This window comes from Monodelphis domestica, chromosome 1, assembly GCF_027887165.1.
Source record: "Monodelphis domestica isolate mMonDom1 chromosome 1, mMonDom1.pri, whole genome shotgun sequence".
NCBI lineage: Eukaryota > Metazoa > Chordata > Mammalia > Didelphimorphia > Didelphidae > Monodelphis > Monodelphis domestica.
In genome coordinates, this window is record NC_077227.1 from 121,640,893 (window position 1) to 121,664,469 (window position 23,577).

A 23,577-nucleotide genomic window follows, 5' to 3' on the forward strand; every position below is an offset into this window, starting at 1 on the left:
TAACAAGTCTTAGAGCTCTTTATTTAGTGAATGTTTGGAAAATTTCCTTAAAATTCTCCCAATATGAAATATTGGTGGGACATATCAGTGTATGCAAATCCTAGTTTCTCTACCTGCCTTACACCCAATATTGAAGGGTACTGTATTTCTCATTCTGCAAAGATATGCAACCATAAAAACCAACTGAAGCTGATCTTTAAGCTCTGGTAGTCTTCCATTAAAAAGTTTCTTTTCTCTGACAAGGGCATCATCCAACCAAATCCATCTTTTCCCATGTTCCCTATGATGAACACTATGACCAATCAATGGAAAAAAATTAAAACTGCATTCTAAAGACCAGTTTATATTAATGCTCTTTCTTCCTTTGGGCTCTTTTAAAAAAAAGGCAGAGATATACTCATTGCCTCAGGTATCCATCAAAGGAGGTCCTGAGGGAGTATGATTATAATAATTCATAAAATGAATACTTGTACTAACTTCAGGTACTGGCCTAAGATTTGTACTCAATTCAGCAAACTATCCAAGTGAAGTAAAAAAATTTGATGACATAGTATGCTGATGTTATCTGTATGAAAGTCTTATGATTTCCAACACTCAAGAAAATAAAGAGAGTGTTATCAAGAAGACATCCATTTCTGGTCTTGTGATGGAATCATACACCACAGATTCATAAATTATGGTGATTCAGGCATCAGGCAACTTGTAGTATAGTCCATCGCAGAAGACAACACAAGGTCACACAATACAGGAGATCATGAATGGAAACATAAGAAAAGCCATCTAGGAACCAAAGACTTGCAGAGCCATACTGCTCTGTCCAAAAGATCCCTAACTTAGTTTTCTTATTTAGCCGTCTAATGTACATACCACTGCAACTACAAGTATATATAAACTTGATAAATTTCTTTGGTAATATTTTAAAATGCATTGTTAAATAAATATTTGTGTAAATGAAGCAAGGAACATGGTGATCACTATGAGTAAAATGAGTTCACTAAGAACAAGTTATTCTAGATTAACCTAATTTTTTCTTTTTTGATGAAATCTTTTGGTAGGTCAAGGGAATGCCATACACATATAATGTACCTTGACTTTAGAACAAAATATAATAAGTAAAATCTTTTTTTTATGTTTTTAGAATAAGATGCTATGATATGAATAAGTATAAAAGTTCTGTGGATTCTCAACAGAACTGATTAAAGGACTGTTGTCAGTTTGGATGTTTCTATTGAAGTGACGTAGAGTTCTGACCTTTTATTGGTGACTTAGATAAATACATAAAGGACATACCAAATTTTCAAGAGACAACAATTTCTAAAATAATATTATTATAAAGACTACTTAGAAAAAATTTAAGAACACTAATCAACACAATGACCAATCACAATTCTAAAAGACTTTAAGATGAAATATTGCCCAGAGCTGCATTGGTGAACATTTTCAAATTCACATGCCCAAACTGTAACTTCATGATGCCTGCGAGCCCCTCACATTATCCCAGACAGCAGATGGATGAAGTGCTCACATTGGGCTGCTGGGTAGAGGGGTAGGGAATGCAAAAAAAAAAATGTGCTTTGGCAATGGGAATAGAGGAAACAGAGGAGCCACCATCACTCCTGCTGGCCAGGTATGCATGCCAATACTTTGGCAATGCTGGCCTAAAGGTAATAAATTCAGAATATAGACTATTAATTAGTCTATTGGGTTTTTTTGGGGTGGGGAGGCAGAGTCGAGATGGACAATGTGGGATTTTTTTGCTTGTCTATAAATGTTTCTAACAGGGGTTTGCTTTTCTTGTATTCTCAATAGGGGAGAGAGGAAAAGGAGTGAAAGAATTCAGACTTGAAAATTATATGAAATTGGATTTTTTAAAAAATCTTTTCAGATAACATGAATTTAGAAAAAAAGAACTAATATGATAGATACTTGAATCAAAATTTAAAATCATTAACACACTAGAAATGGCAAAACAAAATTAATGAGAACAAATGTATAGTCTTCCATTTGGGTTAAAAAATTAAAATATGCAAACATTGTAGGAGATATCTGGCTTGGCAACAGTTTATGTGAAAAGAGGTGTTAATTGACCACAGATCCAATATTCTAATAATGTGATACAGCTGTTGAGCAAGCTAAAGTCACCTTAGGGATCATTAAAAATAGTATATTGTCCAGATCATATGACCTAGCGTTACCATTATGCTTTGTGATAGATAGACCAAGCAATCATAGTGTATCCTAGTGGACAAAATAGAATGCCTCTAGAGAATTATTAAGATGGTGAAGGGTTTGGAAGTCATATCAAATAAGGAATAATTGAAGAAAACAAGCAAATTTGTCCTACAGAGGAAAACCCAAGAAAATACATGAGAGTGGTCTTTAAATATTTGAAGGCTATCACATGAGAAAAGGGAGCTGGTTGCTCCTTGTATTTCCAAAGGACAGACTTTGCATCAATGAGCTCAACTTTGAGGTGGCAGATTTTGGCTCAGTATAATTAAAAAAAAAACTTTCTAACTATTAGAATTGTTCTATAATGTAATGAACTGTCATAAAATCCCTTTTCAGGTGGGGAATTAATATATTATCTGGGATGTCACAGAAAGGATTCCTACATCAGGTATGGAGCTGAATTAGATGACTTCTAAGGTTCTTCCTCAACTCCAAGATTTAGGATGATTCTGATACTGGATATAGGATGTTCTTCATTTTCACCTACTGTACCAATTCACAAGACTGTCCATGTTGAATATGCTGACCTTGGGTAGAACAGCAGCTTCACTTTATCTCCCTTCATGTATCTTATTCTCTTTATGTGTCTTTCCATCATTACTCAATGTAGCCTTGCCTTAGATATTACTTGAAGCTAGACTTTGATCACAAAATCTCACAGTTGAAAGGATATGCATTAGCCTGGGCAAAATATGCATTGGCATGGACAAGACATGCTGACATACACATATACACACATATCTGTGGTTGGAATGTGTTAGCAACAGTAGAGGTCTTAATGGGGCAGTCATTCTGGGTTAAGTCTTGGTAATGAGCTCAACCCAATTAAGACTTTGTAGCAAGGCTTCCATTCATATATAGCAAGTATTTAAGTTAGCTCTTTACCATCTTTAGTGTTCATATGTTCCAAAAAGTGTGGCCCAACTTTGGGACAGTTCTATTGTGGTTTACTAGAGACTGGGAATGTGAATGACTATTGTCTTCAAGAAGCTTTTGGAGCCCTGGCTATGGTGGTTGAGAGACTCTTCTTCTAATCATCCCTCTTATTACCATATATGAGTCCAAATATGCCTTTGGGAAAACATTAAGGGCTTTCTGTGGCATTTGTTTTTCTCTAAGGCTCTTATGTTGTTCACAGTCATATCCTATACTTCTTAGGAACCAGAGAAAGAATCTGATTTGTGACATCCAATGATGATATGTCTTGCAGATTTGTCTTCAGAATACATAATTGATTCTCCATTCTAAAATCAGTGAAGATGTCTGCCCAGCTGTGGTATGACACTGTGATAGAAAGATCATCTTGTTCATCCCATACATGAGTATGAGTCCCATTAAAATATTCCTGGCAAGACCTCCATGAATGGGGATCCACTATCTCCAAGGCAATCCATTCCACATTTGTACTACATTAATTTTTTGAGAATTTCTTTTTATACTGAGCCTAAATCTACCTCTCTACAAATTCTAGCCAATACTCCTAGGTCTGTCTTATGAAACCAAGCAGAAGAAATCTAATTCTTATTCCTTATGATAGACCTTAAAAAACTTAAAGAGAGCCAAAAACCTTCTAGTACCCTCTCAAGACCTCTCCATGTCCCTTCAACCTTTCTTTAGACCTTAAAAAACTTAAAGAGAGCCAAAAACCTTCTAGTACCCTCTCAAGACCTCTCCATGTCCCTTCAACCTTTCTTTAGACCTTAAATATTAGACCTTAAAAAACTTAAAGAGAGCCAAAAACCTTCTAGTACCTTCTCAAGACCTCTCCATGTCTCAGTCCCTTCAACCATTCTTCACGAATGACATGATTTCTAGGCATACCGTCTTCTTGGTCCTCACTTTCTGGACATGTGAAAACTGAACACAATTCTCCCTCAGTAAACGGCCTAACAGGAGTAGAGGGCAAGATAATATTCTCCCTTGTCCTAATTACCACACCTCAGTTAATGTACCATAAGAGTGTATCAGCATGTTGGGATTGCCATGTCACATCATTTGCCTTTGTTGGACTTTGAACCAGTTAACACTCACAATTTTTCACATGAACTACCTGAATTTCTCTGTCATATATGTATATATATATATGTGTGTGTGTGTGTGTTAATGGTGGATATGAAAAGATACTGTATATGCTATATGAAAGTCAGTAAAAATTAACTTTTATATCAACTTCCATGAAAAGTTATTATACTTTGAGACCTAATATATGTCTCCTTGCTTCTATCAAGTCTTCTCTTAAGGCTTGATAGAAAAGAGGAGGCTTTCATTTGGTCTGTATTAGTTCACATTAGGTCTGCATTACTAAGCTTGCTATACATGAATACATACTTAAAAATACTAGGTATAGAGCTGAAGGGAATTTTTAGGATTATCCAAGTTCAAAGCCCTCATTTTATAGATAAGTAAATTGAGAGAGGAAGCTATTTTTCCCATCATAGAAGTAGTATGTAAGAGAACTGGCATTTGAATCCAGGTCTTTCTATTTCAAATTAAGTGTCTTTGGCCCTACACAATAGCAGCCTTCTCACAAAGTGGCCTCTGTACTTATAGTCAGGACCATACAATTTGCACTAAATTATTCTATAACATGCCTTGTGACTCAGCAATGCCATTATTAGGTTTATTTCCTAAGGTGATCACAGAAAAAATAAAATAACCTATATGTTCTAAAATATTTATAACAGCTTTCTTTGTGGTGGCAAGGAACTGCAAATTGAGGAGATGGCCGTCAATTGGGGAATGGCTAAACAAGTTGTGGCTCATGATTCTAATGGAATACTACCACACCCTAAGAAATGAGGAGCAGATTAACTTTTTTTTTAATGGAAGGACCTACGTGAAAGTATGAAGAATGAAATGAGTAGGGCCAAGAAGAATATTATACACAGCAACAGAAATATTGTTTGAAGAATGACTTGTGTACACCCACCTCCAGAGAAAGAACTGATAAATAGAAAATGAACAAGACATAGTTTTATATATACATACATATCTTTTTGTCAAATGATGCCTCCTCTAGTTCAGGGAAGGAGATACCTGGGAATTTTAATGTAACAAAAAAGCTAAATAAATAAATTTAAAGTAAAAAAAATTCCTTCTCATGTTATTTCTGCTCCCCACCCCACCCCACTTCCCAGGCAATGTAAACCTATCTTTGTATCCTCAACTGTGCCTGGCATGATATTGGACATATGCTTGTCACTAAATAAACACCACTTGATTAGTTAACGAAGAAGTACATGGGAAACTGGTGTGTGAATGGTAGAATCCACATGCCATAACTCTGAAGCTGCTCTGATGTGTTCTTTGTCAGGGATTATATGATCTCACTTTGCGTGAGTGAGGTAGTTTTCCATATAAAATAAATTCTCTCATTTTTGGTAGTGGAAGAGAAGTGATGATGGATGGTCCAGGACCCCACATGTAACTTCTCACTGACTGCCCATCATGGGAAAAAATTCAGACTGAGACAAGGATCCTCTAAAACACCAGAGTAAAAGTTATAGGTACCTTAAAAATAAGTCTAGGAAAATTCCTTCCATAGGATAAGTGCTTAATGAATATTTGCTGAGATGAAACAAAGGTCACAGGAGCAAAAAATGACAACCCTACAGTCTGAAACGATCTGAGGCCACTTTGTCCAATATGTAGTTATTTATAGAGTAATTCATTCCACAACATCTATAATTAATAATTAACAATCCACTCTCAAAGACTTCAGTTGAGGGAAAACCCACTACTTTCTGAGGCAATTCATTCTACTTTAGGATAACTAATTGTTAGGATTTTTACCTTACATCAAGTCTAAAATATTCTATACTTCAGCCTTCTCCCTCCCTCTCAAGTCTTCTCTCCTTTTCATGTTCAGGTTCCTTCAACTTTTCTCCAAATGGCATAATTTTCATGCATCTCATCATTCTGGTCCCCATCTTCTAAACATTTGAGAACTGAACACAATCGTTCCTTCTCTAAATGACCTGCTAGAGAGAAAAGTACTACTGGTTGCTCCCAGTTCTAGCTTCTAGGGCCAAGCAGAATAAGTTCCTTTTCCATATTAAGGCTCTTAAAAGATAGTTATAATGTCCTTCCACTTTCTTTAACCTTTATCTTTTGTCACTATCAGTTCTAAGACAGAAGAGTGGTAAAGGTTAGATAATCTGGATTAAGAGACTTACCCAGGGTCACTTAACTAGGAAGTATCTGAGACCAAATTTGAACCCAAGTCCTCTTGACCCCAGGTCTGGTGCTACCTAATTGCCTTGTTCTTTCATTTTTAAGGGCTAAATATCCCTAGTTTCCTCAACTAACCTTCAAATGCCATAGCCAACCAACATGGTTTCCTCTGGATACTCTCCCACTTTTCACTCACTATCCTTCTTAAGTGGTGTGCTAATCAAGTCTGGGATTTCAAAGTGAAAAAGACAAATGTTTACACTTTGTTTATCTTACGGTAAGGTTTATTAGAAGCATAGAAATCAGTTCAGTGGACACGATCATTCATGCAGGAAAGGTAGAAAAAGTCTTACATAAATTCTACTTCACTACACCTCATTGGGTACCTGTCTTGGTCTCAGGAAAATAAAATTGCACATATAACTGCTCCCAAGAAGTCAGCTCTTTCCAAATATAGCCAAACCATTGGATGGCCATTGATTGTTAGGGGTAGTCTGGTTTATACTAATGTAGACAAAACCACCTAAAGATCTTTACAAATGTGGCAATCCAGTTGGTTTTTCATAACTTTTTTTTCACATTTGTAATCCTTTTCATAAAGATGAACTCTCTTTGGTAGAGGAGGAGAGAAAGATGCTTCTCAGAAATGAAGATGATAAAAACAGAAGATTTCAATAATAAGAGAAAATAAGAAATAAACTACTTATTCACAAATGGAAATGAACAAAAACAAAACAAGCACATCTCCATAGGACAAGAAAATCCTGGAAATTTTGAATACATTTCAATCGATTATTATTAATTGAATCATAAATGTATTGAAATTGAAAAGTAATTATTAAAAAATAAGATAAAGCGAAAATAGGGTTTTGTAGAATTCCTTGTGAATCATAAGAGGTGTTCAAGGACCATTTATGTTCTATCTGTCTTTATCTAGTACTCAACCTTCCACTTCTGGGGAAGGGTACAATCAAATATGTGCCCAGAATTGAACACTGCCCTCCTTACAAGTCAAAAAACTTAGTTCTAGACTTAACTCTTCCACTTACAAATAATGAGACTTTAAGAAATTCATCTCTCCTCCTTTAATCTTAATTTCCTAATCTGTAAAATAAGGATAATAATTCCCTCCCTCCTAACATTCCATGTCTGTGTTTTAGATAAAATGAGATCATGTATTAGAAAGAGCTTTGTAAACTTTGAAGTGATATATAAATGTGAGTTCTTATTCTTTTTCCACCTCTCAATCCTTGTGACCAAAAAATAATATAACAGACATGAAAAGTGATTGAAAACATAAAATCCTGTATAATCCAAAGGTTATTTGGTCATTTTTCCTGCCCATGTTTCCTGCCCCTGATCATAGTACAAGATGTCTCTAATTTTAAATTGAATGTTACAAACTGTGTGTACATCTATCTGCATGCATACATACATGCATATATACATCAGGATTAATTCTTAATAATTTTGATTTTAAAATTAAATGTTTATTAAGGTACATAGTATCACAACTCAGAAAAGTTACAGTAGGGTGTTATAACTCCAAAAGGATTGAAAATCCCACAAATAAATCTAGAACTAAATATTTCATGAATTCTTTTTGCTAGAAATCATAGTGATGTAGTGGGAAATTCAGTAGTCTTTGAGTAGGAAGACCTGAGTTTAAGTTTTGGTTCTGTCACTATGTGGCTATGTGCAAGTGGCTTATCCCCTCTGAACATGTTTTCTCCTCTCTAAAAACAACTATAAAAGAGGAGAGAGGACAATAATTCCTGAACTATCCACCTCAGCGAGTTGTGAAGAAAATTCTTTGTCAACTGAAATGCCCTATAGAAACAAGGGCTGTAGGAGGCAGCTGGGTGGCTCAGTGGATTGAGAGTCAGGCCTAGTGATGGGAGGTCCTAGGTTTAAATATGGCCTCAGACACTTCCCATCTGTATGACCCTGGGTAAGTCACTTGGGCCCCATTGTCTAGCCCTTACCACTCTTCTGCCTTGGAGCCAATACACAGTATTGGCTCCAAGGCAGAAGGTAAGGGTTTAAAAAGAAAAAAGAGAGAGCTGCTATTGATTGGTATGTGCAAAAGTTGACTAAAATGAGTTGCTGTTATATAAAGCTAATTCAAAACAGATGTGGTATGTTTTGTAAGCGAACAGACTGGCTAATGTGCCAGCTGCCAATTTGTTTGGAGTTTGTTCTTTAATGTTTCTTGGCGTCTTGAGCCCTCATTCAATTTATTTATTTATTCTTCTCTCCTATACTTTTTGCTGTGATGCCCAAGTCTTTGCATGGTTTTCTTTAGGTGAATAAGGCTCCAGAGTCAGCCACATTTGTGGAGTACTTTCAGACCAAATTGACCTGTTTGCTAGGCAGGTGGGTTTCCCCAAGTCTTCCAGCCTTAGTATCATGGGATATGTATTTCCTTTCATTTACTGCCAAAAGAATAAACTGCCACTCAAGGCCAGCCCTCACCTACTACCTCTGGTGTTGAATTTTAGAGATCTGGGAACTCTCTCTCTCTCTCTCTCTCTCTCTCTCTCTCTCTCTCTCTCTCTCTCTCTCTCTCTCTCTCTCTCTCTCTCTCTCTCACACACACACACACACACACATCACCACTGCCACCATAATAAAAAAAAAAGCATCTACTCCATACTTTCAGCAAAATTCCAGGGACAGCGATTCTTTGAGCTAAGAAGGTGTTTTAAAATAGAAGGGTCAGGAGAGATCTCATGAGGTGAAGACTTATATGAATTGATCTAAAAGGAAGGAAACAGAAGCAGACATAATGCGATTTATAAAATTCATGCAACAATATTATTGGGGAAAAACACAAAAATGGTGTGTAATTACAAGGACCAAACTTGGCCCCAAATGAGAGAGAGTTAGGAATCCACCTCCCCTTCTCTTTGTAGAGGTGAGAGTTGGGGGATATTATATATAGTTGAGCACTACTTATACATACCGTCAGTCTCAATTGCTATGTTACTTAGCTTTGCTGAACTGTTCTCTCTTCCTCTGCCTCCCTCTCTCTGTCTCCTAATATTAAAAAGAATAGCTCTCTGTCTAGAGAAAGAAGAGGATATTATGGAAAATGAAAGGGATGTAAATATCAATGGATTTTAAAGAATAGTTAACATATGCCAGGAGAATGCTAATCTGGGAATTAGGAAATCTAAATACTAGTCCTAACTCTGTCACTAGTTAGCTATGGAACCTTAGAGAAGAGACCTTGGGTTTCTTTTATTTCATGTAAAATGAAGGGATTAAAGGGCATCTAAGGGTTCCGTCCAGGTCTGATACCTAAGATAAGTACCATGATTCTAAGAGCCACTTGGAAACCATGAAATTGAACAGGGAAGTTGTAATACCTTATTATGAATTCATTCTGTCAAATAATTCCTCCCACCATCTTGCTATGATCAGTTACACAGAGGGAGTGGTAATTTTCTTCAGGAGGGAAAGTGATTGGGTAGCTTTGTGCCACAGAACACTTTGGGAGAAGGATGAGTCCAGATGAGGAGCTCTGTGAGGACATCTGGGCAGAGAGGAAGTAGGAGGGGCATTGAGAGACTAAACCTACAGAGGAGAGGGACCAGGAAGCATGAAAAGGCACAAAATGAAAGGTGAAAAGGCATCATTATTTCTAAATTTGTCTTAGGACCAGATCTTCTCCTAAAGAAGGTTCACAATTAATCTATTTACTGTAATGAAGGATGAAATTAGTTTTGAACCCAGGAAATTGAAGTAAAACATAGGACATGCCTATACAAGGAAATGAATTTCTAACAAAAAGGGAGAAGGGTGGGGGAGGGAATAAGGGTTTTCAAAGGGCCTATTATGTGCCAGGTACTGTGTTAAGCACTTTACAAATATATCTCATTTGATCTTCATAACAACCCTGAGAGGTAGGTGCTATTTACTCCCCTTTTACAGTTGAGGAAACTGAAGCAAATAGAGGCTAAATGACTTGCCCAGGGTCACACAGGTAGTGTGCAAGCCTAGATTTGAACTCAAGTCTTCATGATTCTCTGACCAACACGCTCTATCCACTACTGCCTAGCTGCCTCAGAAACATTCAATCCTACCTACATAGGGATATAATAATGAATCTGTGGTAAAACTATTATTTGAGTCCCTGTTACCTTCTAAAGTTAACATGAATTTTAAAAATGGGTAAACTCCAATGATAAAAAATTTTAGTTGAGACACTATAGTATAGTGGAAAAACACTGGATTTTGATTTGGAGGACCCAGTTTGGAGTTTCAGTTCTGTGACTTATTAGTTATGAAGTAACTTTGGACAAGTAGAAACTTAATATCTCTTAAGTCTCCATTTTCTCATCTACAAAATGGACATAGGCAGGTAGGTGGCACAGGGGATAGAGTGCCAAGCCTTGAATCAAGACTTGAGTTCAAATCTGGCTGTTGGACACTTATTAGCTGGGTAAACCTAAGCAAGTCACTCAAACCTGTTTGCCTTAATTTCCTCATCTGTAAACTAAGCTGGAGAATAATATGGCAAACCACTCCAAAATCTTTGCCAAGAAAACCACAAATGGGGTCACAAAGAGTTGTACAGGAATGAAAAGCAACTGAACAATGACAACCACATAGGAACTACCTGCTTCACCAGAGCCACATGCTTTATAAGCCCAAGATTGCCATGGCAATGTGAAATTATCATCTCTGATTCAGTAACTTTCCATTAGACTCCGTTTACTGTTTCAAATAGAAAGGTTATAGAACTCACTCTTCACTTCATGATGACTCAAGTGCCAAATGATTAGAACAATCTCCTTAGTTCCACAGAACATTTTAGCATTTTAAGGGTCCAAAGAAGCCATGATGTCTACTAGCCAGACCTTGGATGGAGTTCAAATCCTATATAATTGTATGACCCCCATCAAAGCACATAATGTCTCTACATCCCAGGAATCTCTAAATATAAATAGAAGTTATGAATCTGAATTGATAGGAAGCATTTCCATATTGGAAATTCCTCATATAGATGAAATGATAGATCTAGAAAAATGAGAGGAGATAGAAGTCATAAGGATGAAGTCAATTCCAGGTTGAAAAACCCAAGAATAAAAATTTCCTGTGTTGATACAGCTTGAAACATTTTGAGGTATGAATTCCTGCTTCCTAGGGACCCTTTCCCTCTACCTTTAGCCTCACAGTGCCCGTCCCTACCTTTCTTTCAATCTGCCTAGAATTCCCTATAGTGGTTTCCCATCTATTCCTATTTTCCTCATGGCACAAAGCTACCCCATTCATTTCCCCTCTCAATAACCCTAAACAAGCTTGTTTCTTTTTTTCATGTTGATTTTAGGATATTAACTTCAGTTCCTCTCTGTTCTGTAGAGGTGCTGGCTGGTAGGGCAGTGCTTAATTTGGAACCAAAGTGCATTTCCATTTATGAATCCAGTGTGTAATGGGAGTAATGATTTAATCCTTTTGAGTCCTGCCAAATATATGGCATACTAGAATAGTTTTATCTTGGCTGATTCTATAATACCTTTTCCTTTAATTTTCTTATTATACATTTCTAAGAGAGAGAGAGAGAGAGAGAGAGAGAGAGAGAGAGAGAGAGAGAGAGAGAGAGAGAGAGAGAGAGAATCTCCAAATTTCTCTTTCCAGATGTTGTTTTGAAAGGAGTGTAACCATGACACCACTAGAGGACAGTGAATCCTATGTGTCCTCAGCCTGAGTCTCACCGTGAATATACACTGAACTTGAAATGGAATAAATTGGTGCTTTGTGCTGGCAGCAATAAGATAGTGAGTCACTTAATTAAGCATATGCGAGTGACTTGAGTGACATATTGAAAAAGGAAAAGAAGTCTATATTTCCATCAGATCTGTTGCAGTCTATAAAAGGTGACTAAATTTGGTCCTAACAAAACATTTATGATCCTGGGGGCTCTAGTACCCTATCTGGTACTCTGACTACTCTCCTCCTCAGTGGAAACAAGTTGGATTTGTTCCTCTAATATATTCTGCCAAACTATGACTTTAAGATCAGGTGGGTTTGAAAAGGAATTTCCACCCACACAATGGGCTTGCCCTTTACCAGACAGTGTCCATTCTGCCCAGTGGGCAAAGGTCCTACGTTTATGACTATATTTCCAGTATGAAATAACCAGCCACACTCTCCCAATCCCATATTGTATTTGTGGGCATATGCAAGTCACAGGAAAAATCAGGCTGCTTCTGAATAAAGGGATTCATTGTTCTAGTAGCTGGCTTTTTTTTTTATTGTCAGTCCCTCTAACTTCCTTCACATATTACTTCAACTTTTTTACTTTAACTTTCATATAATCCCATGATGCCAATATTGAGCCTCATTCACAACCACCAAATAAAAGAACAGATTGTTACAAGTACTGTTAGATTCCTATCAGGCCAAGCCACAGAAAAACTATTGAAGTTTGTCTCTGATACCTTCCCACCTCCCCTTTCAGTACTGTCCCTGATCCATACCTATTCCCTTGTTTAACAGTATCAACTTCACAGTGACCTCAGCTGGTCAACTTTTTGCTGCCAGAAATCTTTTTTAAGTAAAGGAAAGGTGCTGATATTTTAACCCAGAAAGGAAGAATTTTTGATCCAAATTCATGAATAAATGAATGTGGCTAGCTTGGATCAATAAAACTGTTTCTCAATCTTTATTTAATGAATGGATAAATGAACAAACCACAGAGGGATGGGATTGAGTGTCCAGGGACATAGATAGTGATTTTAGTCAACTAGTTGAAAAATTAAAATCCAGAGAATTATTCTTAAGTTTTAACCCTTTGAGAATTCATCAAAAGTTTAAAAGACAAGATATTTTAGTTTGTTTATTTAAAAAGCTGAAAATTGAAGGAATATTTGAGTTACTATCATCATCAGATAACTGAAGTTAATTCACACAGATAGATGAAATTCAAACTAATGCTGTTACCACTTACTTGAAGTTGTAGGGGAAAACCTAGAGAAAAGATGAACTATTGACAAATAGGAAACTCAGAAAATTATATGCAGACTTCATTAATCAAGTTCTCCTTCTATATACAAGCAAGAGCTGCAATTTTCATATATGTTCTCTGTGGGTTTATCCATGAAGAATTTCCAAAAGAGAAAGAAACAGACCTCACAGTCTAATGGGGGAAACAACATGCAAATAATTATATATACAAACAAGATATAGGCAGGAGAAATTGGAAATAGTCAACAGAGGGAAGGCACCATAATTAAGAGAGATCCATTGTTAAGATTTCCTATAGAAGATATGATTCCTCCTTTAGGAGTCAAAGCCAAAGAACCCAGGAGGCAAAGATGAGGAAACAGAGCAATACAGGGTTGGAGGAAAGCCAGGGAAAATGCATAGAGTTGGGAGAGGGAGTGCCTTAGATGAAGAATACCAAGGAGTCCGGCATAACTGGTTCACAGATTAAGTGGTTCAGATAAAAGTTGGAAGACTGGAAAGGTGGGAAGGGGAGAAGATAGGGATGTTGGAGGGCAAGTTATGAAGGACACTGAGCACCAAATGGAAGATTTGAAGTTTGATTTTGGAGGTTATAGGAAACAACTGGAGTTTATTGAATAAGGGTGAGGAACTGACGTGGTCAAACCTGCACTCTGGGAAGATCATTCTGGTAGCTGAGGAGAACTAAAATAGGAAGCTCAAAGAGACCAAGAAACAAGTTTTTGCAATAGGCCAGGCCTGTGGTGATGTGGTCCTGCACCAGAACAGCAATGGTGTCAAAGGAGACAAGGAGCATATAAAAGAAATGTTACAAGAAGAAAATAGATAAACCTTGAGAAAAGAATGGATATGGGGAGGAGGAGTGAGAGAGAGTGAATAGTTAGGGATAGCATCCAGGTTTCAAGTCTGAGTGACTAGAAAGGAAGTGGTACTCTCCAAAATAATAGAAAGAATGAAGAGTTGGGGTGATGATCAATTCAGTTTAGCACATATTGAGTTTAAGATGGCTACAAGACATTCAAGACCAAATATAGGGGTGCCTAGGTGGTACAGTGGATAGAGTGCCAGGGATTCAGGAAGATTCATCTTCTTGAGTTCAAATCTGGCCTTAGACATTTACTAGCTGTGTGACCCTAGGCTAGTCACTTAACCTTGTTTGCCTCAGTTTCCTCATTAAAAAAAAAAAACCCGGCAAAGCAATCCAGTAGTTTTGCCAAGAAAACCCCAAGGTTCACAAAGAATTGCACATGACTGAAAAATGACTGTCCAATGAGACATTCAATAAAAAGAGATCTCTGCTCACTTTGAGGGTAAAGTTGCAGTTTACTGGTAGGAATGAAAGTCATGTTGCAAAACACTGAAAAATAAATGCAAGCAAAAAAGAAGTGGAAACAATAAGCACAAATGATTTCTCTACTCTACTCCAGCCCTAGTATTTTGAAAGGGAGGAAAACTATACTATGATAACTTCAGAGAATTGTAGAATCAATTGAAAGTTTGTTAAAGACAGGAGGAATCTTGATATCTTTATAGGAAGCAAGAAATGAGCTAATAAGAAGGTGAAAAAGTAGGAAGAGGGGAAATGGCCAAAAGAAAAAGCTTCATGAGGATATGGGAAGGAATGAGATCAAGGTCACAAGAAGAGTGTTTTGGGCAAGGTTACCTTATCCTCTGAACCTGGAGCAAATAAGTAGGAGATGGGAAATGATTTGGAGGTTATTAGAATTGGGAAATTAGGGACAGAAAGAAGTTCACCACAGTTTGAAGTATGAGGCTAGGACCTCAGCTGAGAGAGTGGAGAAGTAGTAATATAGATGACTTGACAAAAAGAGCCACTATGAGGAATGAAACATGAAACAGCCACCATGAGGAATGGCATAGTCAGTGGTTCCAATTCAAAATGCTTGGTATGTCAAGGCTGAGTTTATATAACAAACTGGAGGTGGATATAGTCAATATGTTTGTGTGCCTTCATAAAAGTCAGAGAAGAGGTACCCTCTACCTAGGGTGACTGGGACGAGTTCTGGAAAAAGGTGAGTCAGTAAGTCAATGGGGCAAAGAATTCAATAGCTGATGACAGTGTGAACTTAAGTTGATTAACTAAAAGGTCATGAATGTAAAAGTGGAAAAGAGGGCCATATCAGACATAATGGTCTGGGAAAAGTCTGGGTGGAATAAAGTCTCTAGAGGTTGTGAGGACAGAGAATGCATTTAGGAAGGGTGAGACACAGAGAAAGCCAGCAGGACAGGACATCATGTTGACATGTACAAAATTCAGCATTACAGACTATGGGAGTAGATCACTTGTAGGAGAGAAAGATGTCAAGGGCATGACCATCCCTGTCTATGGCTGCTATGGAGTGATGGCACAGATTACAGGAACTAAAGAGGTTGATGAACTGGGAGACAAGAGTCTTTCAGAAGACATCAACATGTAAGCCCAATTTTCCAAGGATAAGTGAGATAGAAGGAAAGACTGGAGGGAAAATATGGGTGGAGGGGAATGGAGTGGGGGGAGATGTTGGTTAGTAGAGAACAGCAAATAAGATCTGAATGGGTTGAAAGTCAAAGCAGGAGTAGCTAAAAAAATAAGGTGTGAAGGTAGTAGGAGGACAGCTTGGAAGTGTCAATTATAAACAAGAAAGATTTCTATATCTATCCTCGTATGCCAGAAAGCCATGAGAGGAAATACATTCAGGATTAGAGAGGACACCAAAGGATGGCATGTCTTCGGGGGAGATCCAGATGTCTGTGACTGCCAAGAGTTGGATGGAATATGAAAGGAAGAGTTCTAAATGAATGGCAGTAAATGATCTTTACAATTTCTTCAAGCTTTAACCTTGTAGAATTTTATAAAAATTTAGACCTGTAGGTGGCTTTTAAAATGTGGTAATCAAACTTCTTCATTTTACAAATTAGAAAACTGAGACACTACTGTGTAATATGAATGGCCTATGATCATTCAGGTAGTTTATAAAATGATGAAATTTCTCTTTAAAAAATAAAATCAGGCAGGGAAAGTCCTGTGATTTTATTGGTATAAGGAAATATCAAGTGAAGAAACTCCCCTATCAATGTACATCAGAACCTTCTCTCTAACTTTTAGTCTTAGAGAGTTGCCTAGAGTACTGAAGGGTTGCATGACTTTCAATATAGCCATTCTGTGTTGGAGGCAACATTTGAATTCTTCTAGGACATTCTGGCTTCAAGGCCATTTTCTCTTTAGTAGGCCACTATTATCTACTGCTCTCAAGCAGAAAAAAAAATGGAACTCATTTAAAAGACAAATCAAGCTCTCTGTGTTGTTATGTTTTCCAAGAGAAATGGCAAGGAGGAAAGTTAGCTATTATCAGTAACATTTCCATAGAATCAATAGTTCATAAGTATTTCCCCCCAAACTCTTACCTTCTGTCTTAGAATTCATAGTAAGGCAGAGTAAGTATTGATTCCAAGGGCTAGACAATTTTGAGTAAGTGACTTGTCCAGGGTCATACAACTAGAAAGTATCCAAGGCCAGATTTGAAGCCATGTCTTCCCATCTCCAGGCCTGGTACTCTATCTATTGTGCTACTTAGTTGCCCCTGTTAACAAATATTTCTTAAGGGTATTATGTGCCAGACACTGTGCTAATGAATGAAAATATGAAGAAAGGCAAAAACGAGGTCCCTGCCCCCAGAGAGCCATTGTCATACCAGTAACAAGTTTATATAGTACACTGTGATTATTAGATACCTTACATACTTTATCTCATTTAAAGAGAAAAACAAGGCAAGGTATCATTTTTTTTCTCAGTAAACTCTATAAGTGTAATAAAATTTTTGATTTATGTGAAATGGCCTGCCTTAATTAAATTTATAAGTGCATGTCTATAAATTAAAATGTATTTTACATCTCACCAGGAGCTCTATCATGATAATAATGAATTCAATTAAAATTCAATCGTATAAGGATACATTAAGCACCTTAATGAATCCAATTATATTCAAGCCCACAGAAATATATTAAGCACCTATTGTATGCCAGGCATTGTTTTTAGTGCTGAAGAGACAAAAAGAAAAAAAATTAAAACAATTTTTGCCCAGGATCCAGGTCTAATCATAAGTTTCTTATATTGGCAAGGCAATCGAGACATAGTATTTTCTTGAAGCTATCAAACAGCCAAGAATATTTAACAAGTACATTGATTCAGTAACAATACTGTTTTTCGGTGCTACAGTCAATCATCAGTTCCTTGATCTGGAAAGGATCACAGAGACTCTCTCCAAATATGAAGGGATATGCTTAGCACCAAAGGGCAGACCTGGGAGCAATAGGTGAAACTCATAGAGAGATAGGCTTGAACTTAATGAGAAGAAAACTTCTAACAGAGTGGCCCCAAAGTGGACTATGGAGGTGGTGGGCTCCACTACACTGGATGTCTGCAAGTAGAGGGATGTGCCTGAGAGGCTTTCTATTTTAAAAAGGTTAGATCAGGTGATCCCTGAGATCCTTTCAAAACCTGAGGTTCTGCAAAGTCACCTCATCCAAGTCTTTGATGGACAAAGCACAATGCCCCGGATAATTAGCCATCCATTCATTGCTCATATCACTACAGGAACAGGAAATTCACTTCCTTACAAGCAGTTCATTATATCATAAGGCAATTATCTTTAAGTTCTTTCCTATGTTGATCCTAAGTCTGCAGCCCTGCATATTCTAGCCACTGGTAAGATTACCCCCCTCTGGATTTAAGCAGGATAAGTCTCCAGTCTCTAATCCAACTGGTATATATTTTTCCCTAATATGTACATCCATAAAATTGATGCTTTTTCCCCCTTTCCGACAGAACATCTGGATTCCTGATTTTTTTTTTTTAAGAAACTAGCCCAGAGATTTTAAAGCTCAGAAATCTCACTGATGCTTTGTTGGGACTGACAGGCACTGGACATACCTTCATAAAGCATTTTCGCCTGGGGTTCTTGCCACGGTCATTCATTGGTGTATGAAGCTGTGTAGCCTTGGAGCCCAGAGCTAGATCAAGAATGCCTGGCTCTGCTTCTGATGTGTCTGCCAGTTGCCCAGGGCAGTGGAAAGATCCCTCCTGGGCATAGTCTGCAGTTATCTCAAAGGGGTCCGTGCATTTCTCATCTGGACTCGATCCATCATCACTGCTTTTGGCATGGCAGAGAATCAGGGACCGAGAAATAGAACGAAACTTTTTGGATTTCCTGCTCTTCCCAGCACTGCTCTGCTGCTCCATTTTCAGCGAGGAAGTGATGCTGCCCCTTTTCCTCTGCTGCTCCCACTGATTTGGCACAGACGAGGAGACTGCTTGATTGGGTTTTTCAGAAGCCTCATAAGGTCCTGGAAGAAAAAGGGAGGAAAGAAGAAAAGGAGTGGTTAGTTGCTACTAACACAATCACTGGAAAATCCTGAGCAAACCAAATAAACAGAGCCTCTTCTGGACAGCAGCAGCAGCCTCATGGTGCCTCATGACTTACAATGTTCCACTTCAGCCTAGTGCTGGACTATGAGCTCCCTAACCAACCCCTGCATCCTTCCTTGCTGCTATTTTGGGCTGGCTGGGACATCTGAGCAAATGTCTCTGGGTGTTACCATACCTTCTGGCTTACAGACATTGTATGATTAAGTCCCCAAATGGACGAGATGGCTTAGAATCATAGTCCTGAATGATTAATTCTAGAACTAGAACAGACCTTGTCAAAAGTACAGTGGCAGAAAAGAAAGAATGCTAGAGTTGAACTTGGGAGTTCTGGATTCTGGTTCTGGGTCTGACATGACCTGGTTGTGAGATATAAGGCAAGGCAATTTGACTCCCTGGGGCCCAGTTCCTTCATCTATAAAATCAGGTGATTGGATTAGATCAAAGGTTCTCAACCTGAGGTTAATGGACCCCTAAAGATTGTGTAGAGATTTCAGGGGATCCATTAATTTATGGAAGAAAAATTACATCTTTATTCCAATATAATACTATATATTTTGTTGCTATTCAGTCATTTCTAGTCCTGTCCAAATCTTTGTGATTTGTGATTTTCTTGACAAAAATACTGGACTACTCTGCCATGTCCTTCTCCAGCTCATTTTACAGATGAAGAAACTGCAGATGATGCAGACAGGGTTAAATTACTTGTCCAGGATCATACAGCTAGTAACTATCTGATACCAATTTTGAACTTAGGTCTTTCTGACTCCAGGTCCAATCCACTGTGTCACCTAGCTGTTCTTTATTTATTTTAGTTTGTGCATTTAAAAACATTCTGAGAAGGGGTCCATAGGCTTTACTAAATTGCCAGAGAGGTCCATAAAACAAAAATGTTAAGAACCCCTGGACTAGATGATAACTAAGTTTCTTTCTTTCTTTTTTTTTTGATAATTCCATTTAATTAGTCAATTTAGAATATTTTCCCTTGGTTACAAGAATCACATTCTTTCCCACCTCTTCCCCCACCCCTCCCATAGCAAACGTGCAATTCCACTGGGTTTTACATGTGTCCTTGATCAAAACCTATTTCCATATTATTGATGTTTGCACTAGGATGAGCATTTAGAGTCTACATCCCCAGTTATATCCCATGTGATCAAGCAGTTGTTTTTCTTCTGTGTTTCTACTCCCACAGTTTTTCTTCTGAATGTGGATAGTGTTTTTTCAAATAAGTCCCTCCAAATTGTCCTGGATCATTGCATTGCTCCTAGTAGAGAAGTCTATTACATTTGATTGTGCCACATCGTATCAGTCTCTGTGTATAATATTCTTCTGGTTCTGCTCCTTTCACTCTGCATCAATTCCTGGAGGTCATTCCAGTTCCCATGGAATTCCTCCACTTTATTATTCCTTTGAGCACAATAGCATTCCATCACCAACATATACCACAATCTGTTCAGCCATTCCCCAATTGAAGGGCATCCCCTCATTTTCCAATTTTTTGCCACCACAAACTGTGCGACTATGAATATTCTTGTAAAAGTCTTTTTCTTTATTATCTCTTTGGGGTATAAACCCAGCAGTGCTATGGCTGGATGAAAGGGCAGACAGACTTTTAGTGCCCTTTGGGCAAAGTTCCAAATTTACTTCTAGAATGGTCTGATCAGTTCACAACTCCACCAGCAATGAATTAATGTCCCAACTTTGCCACATCCCCTCCAGCATTCATTACTTTCCTTTGCTGTCATGTTAGCCAGTCTGCTAGGTGTGAGGTGATACCTCAGAGTTGTTTTGATTTGATAGCTAAAGTTTCTTAAAGCTCCAGCATTCTCTCAAATCTAGTTCACTGCTCTTGTTTGTTTTTAAGAAAACAGAGATCCTGAAAGCCTTTGCCAGAAGTCATATAATTAATAATTAAGAAGACTAAGAATCAGGATTTTAGAGTTGGAACAAGTATTCGTCCAAGACATCTAGTCAAACAACCTTCTTTTACTGTTTGAGAAACTGGTGCCCAGCAAGGTTAAGAGTGGCAGAATCCAAGACTTAAATTCATATCCCCTGAATTTATATACTGGGAATCAAGGAACAGTGCTAAGGAGATTGCAACTTTACCTTAAACAGTGAATTAACCAATCTAAGTGAGAGAAGACTGGTCTCAACCCACCATCCCAATCATATTCCATAATGGGGCAATACAACTATTTGCTGATTATAGAGCAATACTGCCCAACTTGACTGCTCTCTCCATCTGTTCACACCAAAAACACCCAGTTTTTCCTCCCCTATACCATGTTCCTCAAAGCAGTTATAATTAAGGGTAGAGTGAAGTTAGCTGTAGGAACTGATTGTTAAATTTTCAGAGTGTGCATTTACACCTGGTAAATACATAAACTCAGGGCAGCTGGGTAGTTCAGTGGATTGAGAGCTAGACCTAGAGAAAGGAACTCCTGGGTTCAAATCTGGCCTCAGATACTTCCTAATTGTGTGACCTCGGGCAAGTCATTTTACTCATTGCCTAGCTCTTGCCACTCTTCTGCCTTGGAACCAATACATAGTATTGATTATAAGGTGGAAGGTAAGGGTTTAAAAAAGAAAAAAGAAAAGAAAAGGGAAAAAACCCTCTTCAAATTAGAGCTTGCTCTGTTGTTTTGTTGACGTTCAGACCTAAGTGATGGAGAAAATACTAATAATGGAGATTAAACTTTAAAATATATTGTATATACACACACATGCTGGTTGTTAAATATTTACTAGTTCAACCCTAGTTATAACCTAATCCCAACTTAATTGTGCAGTATATAACATGCTAGCATAGCCAGAAAGGTTTGTTTTTTGTTTGTTGTTTACTGATAAAGATGCATAATTAAAAAAAAAAGTTTATAGACCACTGATCCTAAATAGGTGAGTAGAAAAAGATTAAATTTCCTCATTCCCCCAGGTAATTGCATACTCTTTCTTTTGGAATTAGTTTTAAGCATATAATATATTTATTTCCTTTTGTATATATTAGCCTCCACCACCACCACCCTAGTAAATTATAAGCTTCTTGAGGGCAGGGGCATTTGCATTTTTTTGTCTTTGTATTTGGGGGGCTTAGGTAGCATAGTACTAGGTACATAGTAGGTACTTTATAAATGTATGTTGAAATGAATTTAACAGAATTTGACTTAATAAAGGAAAATAAGTTTAATTTACTTAAATGAGGGAAATGATGATAGAAGGAATCACTGAGACGTTTTCTAAAGAAATATTTGATCTAAGACCAAACCAAATAACACAAATTACATTTATAACACAACAATATTCATGAAATGTTATTTTTGGACTAAAAGGAAGCTGATCTCAGATTATGCCATTTACCTATAGTGGTCATGAAAATGAGAGAATAAAATGCATTTACCACTTCTTGGTATAGAGGTGGTAGACTGTTGGAGGCAAAATGCCAGACACCATCACTCTCTCATCTGTTTCTGCTCAACGATTTCTCTTGTTATAAAGGGAAGGTTGAATAGTGAGGGATATAGTGGGACATAGCTATTACTTTTTTGTTTTGTTTTTTAAACCTTTACCTTCTGTCTTAGAATCCACACTAAGTATCAGTTCCAAGACAGAAGAGCAGTTAGGGCTAGGCTAGTGATGGTGAACCTTTTAGAGACTGAGTGCCCAAAATGCATCCTCACATCACATGTGAGCCACCCCCTTACCCCAGACAGGGAGGGAACAAGTGCTCCCATTAGGATGCTGGGCAGAGGGGTGGGGTTATGGGAGAAATGTCCTCAGGCACAGTGGAGAGGTAGAGGGGAACAGAACCTTCCAGCATTTGTGCCATAGATGACTGTACCTTTCCTTGGGCAACTAAGTGGTTCAGTAAATAGAGCACTGTACCTGGAGTCAGAAGGAATCAAGTTCAAATCATGTGCTTATTAGTTGATTGGTCCTGGGAAAGTTACTTAACTTCTATTTGTCTGAGTTTCCTCAAGTATAAAATGAGAATGATAATAGCACCTACATCTCAGAATTTTTGTAAGGGTCAAATGAAATATTCAAGTATTCCTAGGTCCTTTGTGGAAGAAGGGTAATTCTGTCATATATATTATTACCCTTTTCCCACATCAGCTTCAAAAAAAAGGAGTGTTTCATTTAAACTTTCTAATTCTCTCAGCCTAAGAAGAGATATCTTCACACAATTGTCCTTTGATGAATGTTTGTTGGAAGAGGAGGAAAAGCTATCAAAAATATATTTGATGCAAATCAAACCAACTCTGAGGTACTACCTTACATCTAGCAGAGTGGTCCATATAACAGTTAAGAGAAATAATAAATGTTGGAGGGAATGTGGCAAAACTGGGACACATACATTGCTGGCAGAATTGTGATTTGATTCAACCATTTTGGAGAGCAACTTGGAACTACGCCCAAAGGGCTTTAAAAGAATGCATATCTTTTGATCCAGCAACACCACTACTGGGTTTATATTCTAAAGACTTAAAAGAATGGGAAAGGTTCTATTTGTACAAAAAACTTTTTGTGGTGGCAAAAAATTGGAAAATGAGGGAATGTCCCTCAATTGGGGAATGGCTGAACAAATTATGGCATACTATTGTGCTATACAGAATCTTGAACTGTTTGATTTCTATAAGAAATGGAAAGACCTCCATGAACTGATACAGAGTAAAATAAGCAAAACCAGGAGAGCACTTTACATAGTAATTGAAACATTGTGGGAGTATGAAATGTGATTGACTTTGCTCCTAAAAGTGATGCAATGGTCCACGATA

General features: G+C 37.6%; 1 protein-coding gene across 3 annotated transcripts in view; it reads right to left on the reverse strand.

The window, feature by feature from the left end:
* IL16 (interleukin 16) overlaps positions 1-23,577 on the reverse strand; it is a 167,520-nt gene that overhangs the window by 99,210 nt on the left and 44,733 nt on the right. For 2 of the 3 annotated variants that reach the window (XM_001367414.5, XM_007479269.3), the window contains exon 2: positions 18,308-18,720. In XM_001367414.5, coding sequence (XP_001367451.3) covers positions 18,308-18,720 — 413 coding nt within the window. Of the gene's footprint in view, positions 1-18,307; positions 18,721-23,577 lie in introns of those variants that run through there. The other variant, XM_056805949.1, reaches the window with a different exon arrangement.